General features: G+C 45.7%; 1 protein-coding gene across 1 annotated transcript; it reads right to left on the bottom strand.

Annotated features, from left to right (window-relative positions):
- Positions 1–4218: 4218 nt before the first annotated feature.
- SLC25A20 (solute carrier family 25 member 20) lies at positions 4219–14947 on the bottom strand. The gene is made up of 9 exons (XM_074914646.1): positions 14815–14947; positions 14011–14103; positions 11906–12033; positions 9411–9501; positions 8384–8501; positions 7122–7194; positions 6417–6526; positions 4871–4995; positions 4219–4354 (listed from the first exon to the last, which is right to left on the bottom strand). Exons 1-9 carry the CDS (start codon positions 14917–14919, stop codon positions 4292–4294), a joined length of 906 nt encoding a protein of 301 aa, XP_074770747.1. The 5' UTR covers positions 14920–14947; the 3' UTR covers positions 4219–4291.
- Positions 14948–15235: the final 288 nt, after the last annotated feature.

Here is a 15235-nt window from a genome sequence, read left to right as displayed (position 1 = left end):
TTCTGCCTGACAGTGGCCAGCAACAAATACTTATGGAAAGAACACAAGGAATAAAGCGCTCAGCGTGGCTTCCCTAGCACACTCTCCCAGTTCCTATCAAGCTGCAATTCAGGAACTTCTCATGCAAGGCTTTGTAGACATTTCAGTTTTCAGTAGCTCTTGATGAACTGTTCTTCCATGAGTTTTTTTAAAGCACTTTGCGTTCTGTTGCAACAACCTATATAGCTTAATTGTACACAATAGATAAGAAATATTTTTATTTTAAATATTGCTTGATATCGTCACTGAACACACTGTATGTCTTACACTGTGAGAAATAGGAGTAAATGCACTCTCTTCACATTACTCACCATTTGTAAGATCTACCATGCAATATCCCTCCCAAAGTGGAGACTCCGTAGTAATCCTCCCACAGGCAGCTTCCTTTAGTTAGTCAGATTTGATCAAGACTGACTTGTCAGGGGTATTCCAAGGACCTTTCTGTCAATAGCAACACTGAGTGTACACAAAAGCCACTTACACACAATGGGCAGAGAAATGCAAGCGTAGAAGATTTGAAATGCAAGCGTGGAAGATTTATGCATCGTGGATGACTTCTGGAATACTTCCAGGCACCTTGAATCACCACTGGAGAGATCACTCACATCAAAGCAGGATGGGCCAGGAAGATGTACAGCACAACAATTTGGTGGAACTCTACACTGGTTTCGATACAGAAAAAACATGTATTATATCAGCACAAGGAGCGTAAAGACAAATGTCATCGGTATCCTTTGCTGGAGACCCAGTTTACCAGATGCTGCTCTGTACCATCAACCTGTATGTATGATGCCTTGACTCCCACAAGAAGCTGGGGAATTAGAAAATAACATTTAACTGCAAATCTGGACTTCTGAAAGCAGGAGAGTCCTCAGTGTGCAGGAAACTGTACCTGTGTTAAAATCCCTCTCTCATTCTGAGGCTGCACACACCAGAGGGCAAGGATTTGGCAAATTTTGTATGGCAGAATCTTGAGAGACATGAGCAGCTTTTTAAACATTTCCAGGGTGCCTGGGTTTCAGTTTTTGAACAAACAAGCAGATGTGTCTGATCAGCCTTCCCCAAGCTCCTCTCCTCCCACCGCTGCTGTTGGAAAGCAGCCCCTCATTCCTGATTGCTGCCTTCCATATTTTACTTCTCTAAAAGAACCAAATGAAATCAAGCATGTTAAACAGCCAGAATTTTATCATGCAAACTACAAAGCTCTGCAAAAACTTCAGACTGGGGAGAATATAATTAGGGTAATTGAAATTGGAAAAAAAGAATCTGAAATGCTTTTTAAAAAAGTATTAAAAGGGATATTTTGGCAGGAGAAAGATAGTTTACAGTTACTGAAGTGTTAGTGTAGGGAATATTTGAGTCTTTCAGAGCAAGTGCTGCTCAAGGGCACAGACAGGTGAGCCTGAGCTGGTGACAGGGCAGCTGAGGCAGGTGTGGGAGCACCAAGAAAGAGCCCAGCACACAGACTCAGAGAAGGCTCCTCAGTGCCCAAATGGAGAAGCTGTGCTCTTAATCCCACCAACTGAATCCAGCGCGTTGCTAGTCCCTGATTTGTTTTCCATGAATTAAATGTTTTTCATAGTCTGCAACACTCCAGACTAATAGGACTGGGATGGGAGGGAGCATGAACCACAACGCACAGCCTGGAGGATCACAGTCTTCCTCAGCAGGACAGATCTGGAGAAGAGGCTCCTGCTTTCCAGCTGTCTCTGTCCTGAATCAGACATAAAACTCTTGTAGCCCAACTCCGAAGGTTGCAGCTGCCACGAAGAGACGCAGTAGCCTGCCAGCAGCAGCTGGTGTGCTGGCTCCCTTTGCCTCTGACCTTGCCTTTGGTCCTGCAGGTTTTGTCCATCTTGCTGACAGCCCCAGACAGCCATCTGCTGGGCAACTGCGTCATAAACCAACCGAGAACCGCACTTGCAACCGGATGATTATGCTTCAGTCCTTCCCAGTTTCCTGTGAGATTAGGAGCTCAACAGGATGCGTTTGACAGGACGGCTGGAAGAGGCAGCGTTAAGCACCAGCATCTGGAATTTTTAAGGGAGGAGGTGCAGAGTCTGTACGCATCTGCCCTCCCAAGAATTGTCAGTATTTTGGGAACACGTAAGTAAAACAGAAGGAGAAAAATCCAGCTTTAGAACACTTTGTAAAGCTGGAAGTTGCTTCTAGGCATCACGGTCCCAGGACTGAAGTCAGAAAGGTGGCCAGAGCAGCCAGGGAACCAAAGCAGGACAGGATAGCATTTGGTGGTTTGGGAGCACGGAGCCATAAAAGCAGTCCTGGTCCTCTTGAAACTATTTTGGATTTAGCCTCAGCAAACCTAAAACTGCGTTTAAAACCATTTGAGAGGTTAATGTGCTTTAATCGCCACTTCTCTGAACCAGTATTAACTCAGTGTTTATGCTTGAAGTATTTCATTCATCTCTAGCTGCAGTGACTGCAGCAGCAGCAGCCTGCCAAGCAGCGAGGAGCGGGGAAGCTCCGCGGTGGGTAAGGCAGGAGTGAGAACGTGGAGGCAGCTCCAAGTGACTGAGATTTTCCCAGGCCAGGGGCTACCCCATTGCTTTCACACCCTCGCCCTGTAAAACACAGGAGGCAGGCTCTGGGGAAGGCAGGTTCCCTTCTGGTCCTTCCACGGAATTGGGAAGGAAAGTGGAATTTGAGGTTTCTGCAGCAGCACTGGGTGGAAAGTTCTCAGGGCTGACCCTGCCGAGGTGGCGACTGTGTCCTTATGGTACAGGCCAACAGACCACGCCAGACGAAGGACAAACTCTCAGCCTCCTTTCCTGTGGGCCACCAGGACAAATGCTTTCCCTAAACTCTGCTCTATCTGTGTCCAGACCTCTCCCTGGAAAACATAAAATATTTTCCACACTAAGATGTGTTATTTAGTGTCTGGCTTTATAGCTAAAAAGTTGTCCACAACACAGCACCTAACAGGCCTTGAATGACAAACAGGTGAAGTGCAGAACATTAATTTCCACAGTTCATGTCAGAAATCCAAAAGCTAAACAGCAAGAGGTTAACAATTAAAGACAGCATGGCACAACTTACTTCCCAATCACATCTCAGAATTAAGAACTGGAAAGCTTTTGCAAAACCAACCATGCAAGGTCATGCAAAAAGTAAATGAATGGAAGCACACGTTCTAGCCAAGCAGCATCTAGCTTTATTGAGTTCCAATAACACTGCATCAGAACCAAAAGAAATTAAAGTGGCTTTTTGCTTCTTAGCATTAGTCATTTCTCAAATGAAAATATGATTATGTTTAATAATATTAAAAGAAAACCAAGGAACGGAGCAAGAATAAAGTTAGACAAGACTGCAGAGCCAGTGTCCCCTTCATGTACCCCCTCGTGTCAGAGAAACTGAGTTCTTGGAAGTGCTGTTACATTTTCTCAGGCAAATGTCAATGATTGAACCCCAGGACACAGCATCTGATAAATCAAACAAACCATGGGTTGCTATGAACCGTGCTGTACTTTTGAAATCACATTTGGGATATCTTCAGTGGGACAGAAAGGGATTTCAGAGAAAAGTTCAGCTTAATCAAACACATTTCCCCACTGGCTGGTTCAGTAAAGCTTAGTACAAACGTTAAGCGTTCTCCCCTCTTAGTTCCACAGAACAGATCCATACGCAAGATCCGATGCACTATCTGTAATACCCCCCAACTCACCGAGACGTAGCTCTGGCTCTCCCTGCTTAGCTCTGTGTTTGCTGCCTTACATGCAGGCAAAACCACTGTCAACACAGAAATAACCACAACTAAAAAACTGCAAGAGATGAGAATGCTATCTGACATTGCTGGTAGCTACTACTACATGCAGCTGCTAACTCGTGCCCTGAGAGTTAAGTACACACCGCCAAACAATTATTTTAAGGAAGTTTTTCAGCATTAATAGCTACATGTTTCTTCAGTAAACAAAGAACTATATTTTAAGACGTGTCCCCTTCTTCCATGAGGAAGTACTTAAGGTAGTGTGTGTAATAGTGACAGCTGTCTGTTAGCAGCGTTACTGCTGTGGTATGTTGGCTCAGAAGAGAGGTGTATCACCTCTAACTCCTCATCAACTCTGTTTCAGAGCTACAGCTTACATTTCTGAACGGCACATAGCACCACCTAAAGAACGTGAGGAAGGCAAAAGGTATTAGGCAAGCAATAATTCCTGAAACTTCAAGTGATCATTCATTTATTCCTTTGAGGCAGACTTGCACTCCTCTCTAAATTCCAAAGACTTCCTAGTCTTCATAAACCTGGAGCAATCCAGTTAAGAAACTTCATAGCAACTTCAAAACCAAGAAAACATGCCTGAAAAAGAGAGAACATACAGAACAAATAAGGATTCTAAAAATCTATTTCAAACAAGGTTTTAGAAATGCAACACTATAAACACCTGACGTGGCTGATGTGGAAGGAGGAAGAGAATGAAAAACGTTCTTGGACCAGAGACAAGAATTCTACTATATTCCTCTACACAAAGGCAGAACTGCTGCTCTGTTAGGCTCGTTATTTATTAAAGGAAAAGCCAGTCTAAACTTATCCACCCATTTCTCTCCTCTACTGGTCGATGCACAATCAATAAAGACTGTCAGAATGACTCAACAAAGGGCTTTCATGAGGAGCTTCAGAGGAAGGTTTACTTGGCGTTCCCCCTAGATTAAGGTACATTTTTAGAACCTGGACACCCAACAGCCAAACAGCAGTGGCAAGAATCTCACTGGAATGGTACAACAGTGAGCAGCCACTCACCTCCCCTACAGACTGCAAACATTCACCGTGAGCAGCCAGGTCCCCAAACCCCATCTGGAATCACAATTTACTTACCGCGTTAGCGGGAAATGCCCTGATCATTACAGCTGTGAAGCCCTTATAGAGGGATCCAACTCCTTCCTCTCTGATAAGTTCTCTCAGCACATCTCTAAAGCCATTTGGGTATTTTCCTGCAGGAGCTGAAAGGGACACAAAACACATTAGCTCAGATGTGTGGCAGTCACAAGTGCTGACGGATGCGGCGTATGTTAACAGCCCAGGATTTTTATCACATTCATACCGGTACACCATCTAGGTGACACCAGGATCCAAGCATTGCTTAAGCTCTGTTGCGACATCTGCTTGGGAAAATTATCTATTTCAATCAAAAGCAAGCAAACAAAGACACCTTACTAAAGACTCAGTAAACAGAAGGGAGGTGCTCACCATCACCACAAAGAATTTACATCATCAAGTCACTGGAGGGCAGGGAAGAAAAGAGAATAACTTTTGTGAGGGCTGGAAATCTGAGCTGTTACTTGCACTGTTGATCACAGCTCTCCCAAGAGCTGCAATTAGGAGGTAGGAAGGTCAGATACAAAAACTGATGAGGTTGGTTTATAAGAAACAGAAAATGATCCTATCACATGCCCCAGCCAAGAACAACAACAGACTTCAAGTGAAAAGCACGGGCTGTTTTAATGCTGATGTTACAGACTTGCTGAGGTGTTTTTGAAAAGTTATTCTGTTCAAAGAACAAGTTCTTCCTTCTTCTGACATTTCTCCGGAAAGTAACGCCTTTGCCAGCCCTCTGAACAAGTACTTCACAAACCAACCCAGTTAAACAGAACCACCATTAACCCACATACAGCAGCACTGGGGAATGGCTCAGTGGAACAAGGATGCAAAGCTGAGTGTGAAATACTTGGGACCGTATCAAACCACCACAGCCATTATTCAGAGAAAAGAAAAGAAGTTTCCTGCACTAGATGATCACAATCCATGACCAGGAAAAATGGTTACTGTCCAGTGGAGAGCAGAGTCCACAGACAGACTATGGGGAGCCTTAACAGAAGTATTCATTGACTAGGGCTCCCAGAGAAACCAATGAAAAACCTGTCAAACTTCACTGAAGCGCAAGGCCTGGGGCCAACCTCACTATAACCAGGCCACAGATATTTAAGAGAGCAGAGCAGCTAGTCTAAAAGCAATGCTCTCAGCAAGGCACGCCCAGTTACTATAAATTTCATACAGCACTGTGTCTGAAGTGAAAGAACAAAACCTCTCAAAGAATTACAGCTGTAATAAAACAGCCATGACAAGTGGTTCTGTTATTATGACTTCTGCGCTTAGGTTTCAAAACATTATCTTGAGCCAGGATCATGATATTAGCAGGGAGGAAGGAACAGAGAGGTACAACCTGATTTGCCAAAAATCTGTCAGGAAACCAACTAAGAAAAGCTAGGAACACACTTGGATTTTTCAGGTATTTGTCTCAAGCAGTGCCCAAGACATGCTGCCTCCCTGATGCCACGCTCGGATGTCCTCTTCCACTGCTGCCCAGCCCACCCCCGGGAGCGCGGCGTGGCGTGGGGCCGTGACAAGCTGGCGGGCGACTCACCAGTCTGGAAACGGGATTTCAGCACGTCTGGTGGAATGGCAACTGCCCAGTTGAAGATCCCAGCCAGGCCCCCAGCAAAGAGGATCCTGGGCACACTGAGGTCACTCACACTGTGGCAGGATTGGGGTGGGGTGGGAGGAAAAACAAAACAAAACAAAACGTAAAAAAAAAAAAAAAAAAAAGTAAAACCTCTGTTTTGACTAAGGTGACAATGAGAGAGGCAGCCTGGCTGACAGCAGTACAGTGCTGCAGACACAGACAGAGTGCAGTGTTTGAGCAAGATTTGCAAGAATCAGAGCCCTGTGGGCAAAATGTACTAACTCCACTCTAAATGTTCAAATCTTTTCATTCAGCAGCACACACACAAGTGCTCTGGGGAGGGGGGAAAAAAAAAAATAATCAAACTAAACCCCAACAACAAACCCCCCAGCTCTTTGTGCACACACAGGGGTGAAAGTGAAGAGATCTGCTTTTAAGTATTCCTCAACTTGGCTAATAAGATCCAAGGCTAGAATCTGAGGGAAACTTAGAATACTATTTTAATTGTCAGTTAACCCCAGACCAAACCAGCTCAACTCACAAGACAGGTGACCCTTTTTCTTTTAAATTTGTTTTGATGATACTGCTCGAAATCTCTTGCTAACTGGGGAAATTAACCAGCAGTATCTGGGAAGTCCAAAAAATGATGACTGAGATTTCACTAACCTCTTTCCCTCAGGAGTCAGAATGTTCTTCAGCCATTCGTACGTCATGAAGTACATTCCACTGGCTGGGACATCTAGTGGGTAAACAACAGAGACTGTGAGTAGTGGGAAACAAAATGAAACCTAGAGGCACAGCAGCCCCACACCAGCTCAGCAACACCACTAAGAACATCCAAATTCCCTTTCTGAACCCCCTCTACAAACAAAATAAAATCTTCTGTTGCTCTAGACAGAGGAGCCTGAACTTTCCCAGGTACTTTAACAAGTGCTAAAGGTAAGAATTGGGAAAATATCTGTTCTCAAATGCTTCTGTCAGCAACCTTGCAAATCAGACTGTAACCTGTCTGCTGGCTGTTAAGCTAATGATGAGACAGCTCTAAGCTTTCTTAATTGCTGCCTAGCAGATAAGAGCAGTTTGGGAACCACAGGAGTCTTGCACACTATTTGTTCTAATGACTCTATTTTGGGTGGTTTTTTTGTAGCTGATGGGTTTGTTCTGGGTTTTTTTTAAGGTACTCCCACAGCCCATTCTTACCTCTTGCCTAAACCAGCCTCTGGCTAGACACTGCCAGAGTTACATTGCTAGCTGCTACACTTCTATGAGAAGCAGAGTATAGAACAAATTCCTGAACTGAAATATCAAAATACAGAAATTTCAGCTTATTCTTGGAAAACATTGTCCCAATATAAGGGACAATCTAAAGCTCTTCAAAGAAGAAAGTACCGAAACATGTAAAGGATTCAGTGTCTGGCACAATTATTTTGTTGTTGTTGTGACAGGGGTCATGACATCCCAGTCCAAAATAACCCACACTCAAGTGGGTAGAAAGCATAACTGCTGTAGTCACACCTTTTACAGCTGTCAGCATTACACAGCAACAGTCACAATCCTTCTCCCAAGGAAATAAAAGAAGGAAAGAAAAGAACAAAAAAAGCGCCCACTTCTGTATTTTTCTTTTCTCTTTGTTCTCTCTGCTCCTCTCCTGAAGTCTCTCATTCCTCTTGGCTTCTCAGATCTTAATTACTTCCTACATCCCTCTGATCCTTGTCATCTAATCTCTTCCTCACTCACTGAGAATCTCATGTTTATTTCTCAGTCCCTTTGAGGCACTGGAGTAGCTCTGCAAACTGCAAAACAAGAAGAAAGGGTGACACAGCATCTCCAATTGGCTAAAGGGACAACAGGATCTATGATACTATGTCAGGCTTCTTATCTTAAAGTACCCCACACAGAAGAAGCATCAGAATGTCTCTATCAGTTACCTCTCATGAGGGTGAGCACTGTCCCCTTGTACACGCCACGAATCCCAGCCTCACGGTACAGCTGTTTTGCACAGTCCAAAGAGCCACTGTATTTAGTTTCACCTGTAGCTGCCTGGATCTGAAGGATTAAAGCGATAGTTTCTGACTAGCGAAGGTTTCTGACTGGTGAACAACCATTCAGCTAACAGTTAGAAAAGCCACGTGCATGTTTTCAGAGAGGAAGGAGCACACACGCATTCCACAGGCACTCCTGCATCTGAAACCTCTGCATCACTTCCTCAAACAGCTCTCTCATGTCCAAGCTGGGGATTTGTTTACTGTTCCACACAGGGGCTAGATTCTCCCTTATTTTTCTGCAGTGTGAGTTTTAACAACTGAAGTTGGTTAGGTCATTCTACACTTGCACTGACAAAAAGCAGCCTTCAGATAGTTTAGCGAAATTCAAACAGTTTGTGTGCGTATAAAAGTCTGAAATAAGCAAAACTTCCCATCTCTGCTAAGGATGGTATTTTCATTTGTTCAGGTTTACATTTTCCAACAACACTTTAAAAACCCTGGAGGAGGCGTAAAGCTAACAGTCACCCAAACGTTAGAAAACTATTTCATGTATTTGGGAATATGTTCCTTAGTCATGTATTGGGAACCTGTCAAGGCAACAGAAAAATCTTTATACTAGAGTCTTATGATCTGGTAGTTTGGCATTTTTATAGAAAAAGTTTCATTCTGAAAAACTGGACTTCTCCATACGTTGAAGTGGACTGAGGCATCCACTGATGCCTCGTATAATGCCACACAGTGTAAAGGCTTGTGCTCTGTAAAATGAGCAGAGCAATGGATGCTCTACGTGCTTCAACTGTCATGGTGAGTTTATATAATGTTCCTGCATGACACAGCTGCATTACATGACAGTTGTCTCGGTCCTGTCAAAAAACAGAACAGAGTAAACACACTAACCAAAGAAATTCCTGGTATGGAAGGACAAAACCTCTGAAATTAAAATTCCCATCACCACCATCCAGTGCCTTACCTGTAAAAGGCACTTGATTCTCTCTCCTGGAGCCATGATTGCTGTCGTGAACACTCCCGACAACATGCCAGCAGCAAACAGCTGAGGATATCTGCCCCGAGGAAACAGAAGAGACCCTAACACAACACAGCACATAGGAAACAAAGGGCAGAAAGACCCCCGTATCACCAGATTATGCTGTTCCACGTGAGGTTGGCAGCGGAACTAGTGGAACTGCTTTTGATCAGTGCAGAAGTGCTTCATCAGTGCATAATTGGAGCTAAACAATTTAAGATCTCTAGGATTCAAAGCCCTGGTTCCCACAGCAACCCTAACTCAGCTCTTCAGAGCCATTGTATTTGCTAATATTCCTTGTACTTACAATTTTTGCTACAGCATCCCCCATTGATTTTTATACTCGTCTCTTCCTCCTCCAGTCTCCCACTCTCTTCTCAGTGACACCAGCATTTGTGCATATTCCTGTCTGTGCAGCCAGAAGCCTCCTTTCTGTAACCTCCCAGGCCCTCACTCCTTCCCCCCCTGCCATCGTCGAGTCTGTCCTACCAACCTGCCATCAGGCCACACATTCTGCACCCACTTTCATGTGGCAAAGTCTCCATGCCAGAAATCCCTTCAACAGACTGAGTTTCTCCACAACAAACTTATTTTCACATTCAACATCCTTCTTCATTCTCTAGTAAGACAACCTAATATCTCAGTTTTATTAAATTCCACACCTTCCACTTCACTTGCCCAAGAGATGGCAGGTTTTCCAATTCTTACACTTTTCTTTACTCTTAAATTCCCATTAAGTCTTCCAGAACACTTAGAGCTCCCTCTCCCCTCCACATGCACCTCCTGCTCAAGCTAAACTTTGCGTTTTCTAACCCACTTTGGGATTATTCATCCCCAGAAAAGATAGAACAGGCTTCTCAAGTTTCTCTCCACCTCCTTCCTTCCAAAACTTCCCTTAAAAATCAACATGGGGAACCACTGCCATCCTGCCTGCCTCTAGACCCACAACCACGGCGCTAAGAATCTGACCTTTCTTTCTGGGCCTCACGTCCCAGGCAGGCTGTATCTTACTGTGTAAAGCCTGTGCCTAAGGTACAGTGCAGTTGGGCACAATGACAGTTCCACCAGCTTTCTGTTGACCTTTGTTCTTTCTCATTGGAAGGAGTTCTGCATAAAGAGTCACAAAATACACTGCCCTGCTCCAGCTTGCTCCTCAAAACTTGCCTTTGGCTACGCTGAGGTAAGAGGCTGCTGGAAATCAGCCCACAGCCCATTTGTCTCCTTGTAGTCTCCACTCCTTATCGTTCCCCTGGTCTTACCCTTCAGCCTTGCCTGCATGAGGACACTACTGTGGTAAACCAGAGGGTAAACTAGCAGTGCCCCAGCATCTCGGCACAGAGGCAGCTCGCTCCGTGTCGTGGCAGTGGCTCAGTGAACTCGCACCACCTGGGCAGCCCCTGGGCAGGCAAAGCTCCAACACAAACCACACCTCCCCACCACGCTTGGCTCAACACAATGGACCCCCGCTTCCTGACGGGGCGCCTACATATTGCACGAATAATGGAACAAAACATTGCTAAGCTACAGGTCTGGTCCTGTAGAGCTACAGATCACAGCAAAGAAGTTAAGGGAGTACATTATCACAGATCACTCAGGTTGGAAAAGTCCCTTGGGATCATTGAGTCCAACCCTCAGCCTGACTCTACAAAGTTCTCCCCTACCCCACATCCCCCCACAGCTCATCCAAACGACCCTTAAACACACCCAGGGATGGGGACTCCACCTCCTCCCTGGGCAGCCTATTCCACTGCCTGACCACTCTTTCTGAGAAAATTTTTTTCCTAATGTCTAGTCTGACCCTCCCCTGTTGGAGTTTAAAGCCATTCCCTCTTGTTCTATCACTTTATGGGTGGGGAACTTCCTTCACGCCTAAGTTAGCTTGCAGAAAGCCACACAAAGTTTTCTTAGGTTCCCATCTCTTTTTGAGAAGGCTAGACACCCCTGAGTTCCTCTCATAAACACCTCTTTTCAGAAATTAATAATAAAAACATTTCTATGGCTATTATTACATCCTAACATAAGGACACAGCAAGAGTCACAACTAACAGAGAAAAGAGAATCGGGACCGTGAATGTTGTCAAGGCTGCTTGACCATGAATTTATTTCTCCCATAGTTTCTGTTAATAGCGAGACTGTTGGCAGGCAATCATTATATAACTCACAGTGTACTCATCTAAAACGGAATTGTTCCTTAATGGCTCTTTCTTGCGTAGAAAGGGAATTGCACAGCACCTGCCCACATGCTGTCTGTTTTTAGCCTCTGCTATCAGTCCCACGCTTCCAGAAGCATTAAAACACACGAGTGTTTTATTTTTTTAGAACTATATTTATAACTTGGGAGAAGAGACAAATTTACACCACAACTCAACGTGCGACAATACAACAGGCTGCAAGAGCCTTAGGGTGCCTTTCCCAACTGTCTGATTAACTTAGAAACTCACGTCAAAACGTCATCAGGTTTTCTCTGTTGGAGTCTTTTTCCCAAGCCAAATCCAAAGAAGCACACAGCAAACATGGGTGTCACTCCGATAATAGGAGCTGCCATTCCTCTGTATAAGCCTCGGACTCCCTGCAAGAAATGTTACCACAAGAATTACTTGGGTTTTGCACAGACTTTGCACACGTTTCAACTTACTGAGAAGAAGCAAAAGGCTACAATACAGGATAGTATCAGTCAGACAGTCAAAATAATCAGAGGAATAATGGGGTCTACAGTTCATTTGCAATTATACATGTTTAGTTGAGGCTCAGGGCCTGTTGCAGAGGGAAGCTGTCCTTCCTGGAAAACACTGGCACCACGTATACCCTCCTGTTCCACTACTGTTCATCCCATACTTACCTCTCAAATATGAGGAAGTTAAGGTAAAAGCCACCTGAATAACAGTTCTAATAGATTACATCAAAAATGTTCTCTCTCAGATACATACAATATCACACATGTGCTTTATTAATGTCATCAAATGCAGTCGTGTAAAATCCTGACACTGAGGCTGAGAACGCTGAATCAAATTCACTCTTTAGATAAAAAGAAGAGCCAGGGAGATGAACCTGAACTACTTCACTCCCCACAAGAGCTCAGTTTAAACAAGTTCAAGAGCAAATTATTTTTTTCTTTCTTTCCCTAAGTCAAAACTTTTTCACTGTACAACTCAACATTCCTGATGTTTCCCTTCATCGGACTACACCCACAGAAGAATTCTAATGTAGACCCCAGCAGTAGCATTTATTTCATTTAACTTGCCTTTGAACGGAACTTTTTCTAATAAAAAGGAGAGCTATCTTTCTAGATAAAGGCTAGATGCACAAATTAAATATTTGCTGGTCCGTCCACCCCTTCCTTCCCCTCCCAAATAAATCAACGTATCCCAGTATGTGTCTGTATCCTCACAGGCACAACTGACTCTGTAATGAAATTGTATCCGGCTGACGAAGACCAGACACTCCTGCTCAACCTTCCCATGAGCAGCGGGAAACAAAAGGCCTTGGCAGAGAGGTTTAATAGTTTTCCTTATAGAAACTGATGAGTATTGAGTAGGAGTAGAGAGGCAGCGTTACTTTTGAACTTCCCATCACAAGGCTATTATTAAGGTTCAGCTCTGACGTCCGTGCTTCAGCAGGGGTGTTAAAAACCACCAGGGATTCAGAGCTAGCAAAGCACTTCAGTGCTTTGTGGGAGAGACTGGGGAAGCAAGATTTACTCGGTTATATAACAAGTGGTTAATACCATAATGAAAGTAGATTTCAGATATGAGGCGGATCTTTCATTTAACAGAGAGTTACCTAACGAGATCCAGTGGTTAGAAACCAGACTTCAGACTAGTAAACAAACAGGTGGGCTTTATAGCCATTGTTTCCAAATGGTAAATAGGTGCTGGGGAAACTTCTGAAGCAGAAAACTGGATTCTGTATCACTTAAAGTCTTTAAACCAAGGCTGCATGCCTTTCTAAAACCAAATTAGACTATAGTTCAAACACATGATATGGCTGATTCAGCAGTGAAAAACACTGTCCACCTGAATAAGGTTGAACAAAACTACTACAATTGACCTTCTGTTTGAAGGAAAAAAAAAAAAAAAAGAAAAAAAACTATTAATTATTGCTCCTCTGCCTTCTCACAGATGTCATAACACATTATAGAAGAAAGTAAAAGTACTGCCTGTCACAACAAAAGTCACTGCCTATTTTAGGATTTCGAGAGAGAACTCCAAACACCAAAGACAGCAAGATTCCACCAACTACAATAACAAAGCCAACAAACAACTGCCAACACTCACTCCAGTCTATAACTTCAAATATTCATCTCGTGTTATTTTGAACCAGAAGCATTTCATAACAAAACAAAGAGACATGCCGTTAGAGCATGCTGATGTTAAGCATTCCCTCAGTTTTGTAATCTGCTTAAAAATTTTAATTAGAATGAATTCAACTGATAACCCAGGAATCGTAGTCTCTGGGGGGCAACATTCCCACACGATTCCATTCCTGTGACGAACAGGAACAACTGGTATTTTTGGCAGGCATCGCAGATGTCACGCTAACACAGTACCTCTCCAACAAGAGTCTTTCTGAAGCAGTCAAAGGTCCCAGAATAAAGCAAGGGTTGCCCAGGCTGTGGCTTAGGCTGGGTTTGCAGTCTGACCTAGTAAGATGGGATAGGAAAACATTATTTTATTAAATATCACTATCTAAACTTGGATTCAGAGACCACCTCTATGTGACTATTATGGAGTAAGTTTTGTGATTGGAGTTTACAAGACTGGCAGAGAGATGAGCACCATTTTAGCCCTTTAGCAAAAGGGAAGAAACTAAATTTTAAAAGTATTTAACAGTTAACGTATTTAACGAATCGGTTGCTGGGATGACGTCGGGGTGATAACTCCACCTCAACGCCTGCGAGCTAACACCATGGCGCTGCTCAGCTTCCTTACACACTCAGCGTGCGGGTGTTCTCTCCCCCCCCGGCCCCCCCGCGCCCTCCCAGCGACAGGCACGTGGACGCTCTTTTTTTATTATTTTTACCTATAAAAATAATTTTACCGCTGACGGGACACGGCGGCCGCCAAGCCGGCAGGGGGCGCCCCGCCGGGGGGGGGACGCTCTGCCCCGCCTGGCACACCGGTACGCTAAGTCCCGCCTCCCCCCGCGGTGCATGCCGGGAAGTGTTGTCAGCCGCCGGCCGCCCCGCGGCGCCCGCCGGGACCCGTAGTCTCCCCCCCCGCAGCCCGCCGGGAAGCGTCGGCCGCTCCTCGCGCAGTGCCCGCCGGGAAGCGTAGTCCTCCCCCGGTTGCCCCGGGCTGCACGGCACCGGGCCGCGGCCGCCGTCCCCGTCGCCCCGCGCTGCCGGCCCCACCTTGATGGTGTCCAGCGGGTGCCCCACGAACACCAGGCAGACGCCCCCGAAGCCGCCCGCGAAGAAGTTCTTCACGGGGCTGATGGGCGACGGCTGCTCCGCCATGGCGGCAGCGGCGGGTGAAGAGCGGGGCCGGGGCGCTGCGTCCCCGCCGAGCCAGTGCCGCCCCCTCCGCCCCGCGACCTTTGCCCCAGTGCCGGGCCGCGCGGCACGCCGGGAGCCGGGGGGGCGAGCGCGGGGCAGGCCGGGATAGCGGCGGCCCCTGCCCGGGCGGCGCGGGGTGGCGGCGGGCTCTTCCCTCGCCGCCGTGCCGGGCGCTGTCGTCGCGCGCGGGCACCGGCCGAGGCCGCGCTGTCGGCGTCTGCTGAGGGTGCTGAGCCGGTACCCCGGGGCGGCCCCGCGCCGCCGGCCCGACAATCCC

Source organism: Athene noctua, chromosome 10, assembly GCF_965140245.1.
Source record: "Athene noctua chromosome 10, bAthNoc1.hap1.1, whole genome shotgun sequence".
Classification (NCBI taxonomy): domain Eukaryota; kingdom Metazoa; phylum Chordata; class Aves; order Strigiformes; family Strigidae; genus Athene; species Athene noctua.
The sequence above is the reverse complement of the archived record's forward strand: the minus strand, read 5'-3'. Positions and strand labels throughout refer to the sequence as shown.